General features: G+C 40.2%; 1 protein-coding gene across 1 annotated transcript; it reads right to left on the bottom strand.

Moving 5' to 3' along the window:
- Positions 1–778: 778 nt before the first annotated feature.
- Positions 779–5187, bottom strand: LOC121487087 (microtubule-associated protein RP/EB family member 1-like). Its single transcript, XM_041748535.1, has 2 exons — positions 4968–5187; positions 779–2060 (listed from the first exon to the last, which is right to left on the bottom strand). The coding sequence occupies exons 1-2, from the start codon at positions 5185–5187 to the stop codon at positions 1195–1197; spliced, it is 1086 nt and encodes a 361-aa protein (XP_041604469.1). The 3' UTR covers positions 779–1194.
- Positions 5188–5498: the final 311 nt, after the last annotated feature.

The following is a 5498-nucleotide window of genomic DNA, read 5'->3' as shown; positions in this document are numbered from 1 at the left end:
GAAAATTAACATTTAGTAACACGCTAACGAATTTTATCTCCAAAGAGATTAGTGCACTGGCAAAGTATTCCGATAACAGTGGAGGGTGGTGGACAGCAGGTACCGAGTACACCCAGCCTTGCAGATCCTAAGGTAGCGATGGCCTTCACTGGTCACTCCCTTTGCCAGAGGTCCAGAAAGACTTGCAGCGTGACCACCTGCCTGCTGAACTTACACTCTAAGCAGCAAACTTTAAGGAGCCAAAGAGGAGTCCCCAGTGGGCACAGGGAGCAGAGAAGAGAAACATGTTCAATGTAAACTTAAAAGACAGTAAAATGGGACATGACCCCCATTCAAATCCCAGAGATGTGGGCAAGTCCCCAAAAGTAGTTGTTAGATTTAGAAACTGGACACACCTCATTTCCCAAAAACACAATACATAGAAATTTCAGGGATAACTGGAAAAATCGTCAGAGAAATGTTCAATGAAATTCAAGCTCTTCAACATCTCAGGGCTGAAACGTGCCCTCTATTCATCCAGGCAACAATGCCTCTTGCTTCTTAGAGGAGGGATACGATTGGTCAAGGACACCAAATGGCTTTACAGAGCAACTTTTTAAACTTCCCTTTTGAGCCAAGGTCTAGGCCTTTGAGGATTCAAGCAGCCCTGCAAGGCATGTGAACAGCAGATTCCAAAGGTCCAGAGGTCTGGCCCTTCCTTCCCAGACACCTTGTCAAACATGTAACATCTCCTGTCATGGTACATTTTATATTTTGAAATATGGAAGCATATTTTAAATACTCTTAAGGCATTTATTTATTAAAACGTTCTCTGCCAAGATTTCACATTAGCTTAAAATTCAAATCAGTCTTTACATTTCTCTACTGAGGACTCCATCTCAGTGTATGACATAAAAGCACCTTCTCCAGCAGTGAGTGTTACCAGCATCCACACAGTGAGCCCCATGGTCAGCCTCTCTGTTCCCCAGGTGACCCAACTAGATGTTAATACTGCTCTGCTACAGGGTAAAAGCTCCTAACTCAAACTCATTGGAAAAGGGGTGAAACTTCTGCAAAGTGCACTTTAAGAAGAGGTACTGTTTGCTCATGAAAAGAAACCAGTGAGTCCTCTAAGAATAATAAAAGGGGATATTTTACAGTTAAGCACATGATTTGGAGTGAAGAATTCGGATGTTGCTTTGCTGATCCAGGCTGTTAATACTCTTCTTGTTCCTCCTGTGGGCCCCCTTCATCAGGTATCACAAAGCCTTCATCTGTGGCATAGAGAATGTCCACGATCCTCTGCAATACAGGGTTGTTTTCCCCTTCGTTCTCCTGGCAAATCAATTCAATGTTTCTTAGCTTTCCAAAGTAGAAATCTCTCTCTTTCTCCAAGTCTTCGACAGGAAGTTTCAATACATTGACCTGCTGCATCAATTCAGCTGCTTCATCATCCCCGTTGCCCACACCAGGATTCTTTCGCACCACACCCGGGCCAGCCTTAGGGGTTGCAGTAGTTCTGTGTGTTGCAATGGGCCTCTGTGGAGCTGCACTGCTAGAGCTGAGAGGTTTCTTTGGTTTGTTCAGAGCTGGAGCAACAAGGGAGGGAGCCACTGCAGTTTCTTGACCTTGTCTGGCAGCTACAGGGTCATAGTCTTTTCCATCATAATTTGCATCAAAAAACTTCTTGAACCACTGAACAAATTCAAAATTGTCCTGAAACTTTCCTTTTACTAATTTGTCCACAGGAATTATTTTGTCAACACCCATTCTCTTAAAACCTGCTTGTAGTATTTTGAAGTTCTGGATGTATTCATGCTCTAGTTTAGCCTGGAATTTCACTTTCTTCAAGGCAATGGAGCCAGGGAATAGCATGTCCATAAACTGACAATAGGCAGCCCCTGAGCACAACTGTTCAATCTTTGCCAGATTCAGCTGCAGAGATTCATTGATCCAGGCCAGCATATCATGTCGACTTAGGTTATCACTGGTGACGGACGTTGAGTAACGTTCACTGCCATCTTCGGCTCTCGGCAGGACGGCGTCCACTGCCTGTGCCTGGCTTCGATTCCGTCTTCGTCCTAGAGACAGTTTTTATATCATAAAATTAACCTTTTTCAAATATACAATTCAATGATTTTTAATATTGTGGAGTTGCACACTGTCAACTGTAGAATATTTCATCACTCCAAAAGAAACTCTAAACTCCTTGGAGATCATTTCCCTTTCCCTGCTAGCTCCCCAGCAAGGCAATCACTAATGTTTTTTCTGTTTCTGTGGATTTTCAAATAAATTGGAATCATACAATATGTGGTCTTTCATAATGGGCTTCTTTCACTTAGCACACACAGTGTTGTCAAGATTCATCCATGTTATAGCATGTATCAGTACTCCAGATCTTTGTATTGTTGAATATTTCATTGCATAGATATACCACAGTTTATTTATCCATTCACAGTTAAAGAACACTGGGTTGTTTTTACTTTTTGGCTATATTGAATTTCGTTGCTATAAATATTTGTGTAGAAGTTTTTATGGAGACATGTATTTTCATTTCTTTTGAGTATATATGTTGGAGTGGAGCTGCTGGCGCATATGGTAACTCAGTGTTAAACCCCTTTTGGAATCCATGCTCTTTCTCAGCCACTACCCCTCTGGCACCTGACAGAGGGTATCTCATCCAGCAGGTATGAAGTTACAACCATCTCTAAAGAAAGATATTTAGATTACTATCACCTCTTGCATTTCAGAAACTTTGTGTTTTCCTTTTTTTTTTTTTTTAAGATTTTATTTATTTATTCATGAGAGAGGCAGAGACATAGGCAGAGGGAGAAACAGGCTCCCTGTGGGGAGACCAATGCGGTACTCGATCCCAGAACCCTGGGATCATGCCCTGAGCCGGAGGCAGATGCTCAACCACTGAGCCACCCAGGCATCCCAAACTCTGTTTTTCTTCTTCTGATATTCAACATCCTATTTATTCATTTTATTTTATTTATTCATTTTATTTAATGGATGTTGGCTAATTTGAATTTTGAGAAAGGCAAATATTATTGAATCTATGATACATGCCATGGGCTATTATAAGATCTATAAGAGGCTTAGAAAAATATATATTTATTCTGTCTTTTAATAAATATTTCCTTATTATCTAGCAAGTGCCATTCACCAGTGTTAGGCAGTAGGAATCCAAGGATGAGTTAAACCCTGATGATGAATTCTATCCATGAAGAATTTTAAAACTTCTGGAAAAGACAAATACATAAAAATGTGAAATGTTATAAGTTCTACTAAAGGGAAATATGAATGTTCTGAGACCCTGTAACAGGAGCACTAGACTCAGGTGAATCAACAAAGGTTTCCTTGAGATTAAAAAAAAAAAAAGTAAGTGAAGGTCTGAAGGGCAAGAATGAGTTAACTTGTAAAATGCAGGAAGGGAGAGGGTTACAGACACATGCACTGGCCTGTGACAAGGTCTTGATGCAAGAAGAAAGCATGCAAGAATAAGGATTCAAATAAATGTGAGAATAGAAGGTGCTGGCCATGGGACATAGGAGGGGCTAGTCTTATAGGCTAGGTTACAAAAACTTTTTTTAAAAAGTAAATTAAAAAGAAGGCAAAATTGAAAACAGGCACTCCAACAGATAGTTGTAGGCCAATTTTCATTGCAGCATTATTCAAAAAAGCCCAAAAGTGGAAACAAACCAAGTGTTCATCAATAGGTGAATGAATCAACAATATGTGCTATATCTGTATAGCAGAATATTATTCAGCCCTAAAAAATAATGAAATTCTGATAGGTACTATGACATGGATAAACCTCAAAAACATATTAAGTTTAAAAACAAAAGCCAGACAAAGGGACAAATATCATATGATTCCACCCATATCAAACATCTAGAATAGGCACATTCATAGAGAAAGAAAGTAGATTAGACATTTCCAGGCACTGGGATAGGGACAATGAGGAATTAGTGCTTAATAGTTACAGAGTTTCAATTTGGGATGATGAAAAATTTTGGAAATAGTGGCTATATGGCATGAATGTACTTAACTTCACTGAATTTGCACTTAAAAAATGGTTAAAATGACAAATTTTGTTGTATATATATTCTTTACAATAATAAATTTCAAAAGAAAAAAAGAAGCCACTATTAACAGGTTTAAAATAGGTTGTGTAGAAGTCGATCATCATAACATGATCAAATTGATAGTTTGCAAAGATCACTGGTTGCAGAAGACTGGATGGGATCCAGTAGGTTTGAGTAGACCAGTTAGATTTGCAGTGGGGATGGACACATTTTGTAAATTTGAATTTCAGGTATGTAAATTTCGTATTGGTGATTGGGGTGAGAGCTAGGGAGTTAAGAAGGATGTCAGTCCAACAAATCCAAGCTTGAGTATGCCAGGACAAACTAGAAATATAAAACAAAGACTCAGATTTCTCTTCTAAAAAATGGTCATATTTTTGAGGCCATAACACTTGCCTGTAGAGACAAATCAGAAGAAAATACAAGATGGCAGGTGATCAAATGCCAAAACGTTTGTCAACAGCAATAATTTTTAAAGCTCTGGAGACATAGAGAAGAGAGAGACAACAGCAGTTCAGAATTACTGGGATACATTACCTAAGATAGGATTGGAGGTGCCCTGGGAAGATAAGAAAGATTTGGTGTGTCAGGAGGAGAAGGAGCATAAATTTGAACAAGGATAGTGGCGGAAAAGCTGTACTAATTAGTGAGAGATTTTAGAGGCTCAGCAAAGATAGAATTAAAGAAACAGAACTGAGGCTATTGATGGATGGAATAACAATAGGCTAACAGGATTATACATCACCCCCCACTGAGCTCTTCTGCTCATCACTTAAGTCCAGAGAAGCCAGGTGTGCTGGCCTCTCACCCCAGTGCCTCCGAAGCAGCCTGGCCTCATAGCAGGACTCCAGCTCTCCTGCTGAACTTCTATTCGGAGAGCCAACCACCATGCCCAACTTGGCACTAACTCCCCACTCTGCAGAGCACTCATGCTGTTCCCGGTAGGTAGGGCCACCTGGCCTCGGGAAGGAGCCATTAAAGACCTAGGGCTATCAATGACTGCCACAGAGCCAGCTAATGGAGGTGAGCCAATGAGAAAGCAACGTTCAAAGATGAGCACCACGCTGGGCCTTTGAGCATAGCACACCCCTTTCACGCACAGGGCCTCACAATGCATCCCTACTTCTGAATCGCGCTTAGATGGTACTCCTAGATCCATTGGTTGGAACGTGGGAAAATGAAGTTTTGGTGCAGCAGAGTAGGTTTGGTGCTTCAACCTATACTAGCTTTTAATTCTTGACAGTTTTGAGGTGGGAAAATACACCAAATCAGCTAAAATTTCAAAGAAGAAAGAGAATATCCATTGTTAAAGAAACTCTGGTGCTTCTATATTTTTAGGCAATCTGCCAATATAGTAAATTTTCCTTAAAATGGGTGCAGTCATTCTATCTCAAGGAAATAATCCTAAGGACAAAATCTAAAATACAG

Source organism: Vulpes lagopus, chromosome 1 (genome assembly GCF_018345385.1).
Source record: "Vulpes lagopus strain Blue_001 chromosome 1, ASM1834538v1, whole genome shotgun sequence".
NCBI lineage: Eukaryota > Metazoa > Chordata > Mammalia > Carnivora > Canidae > Vulpes > Vulpes lagopus.
The sequence above is the reverse complement of the archived record's forward strand: the minus strand, read 5'-3'. Positions and strand labels throughout refer to the sequence as shown.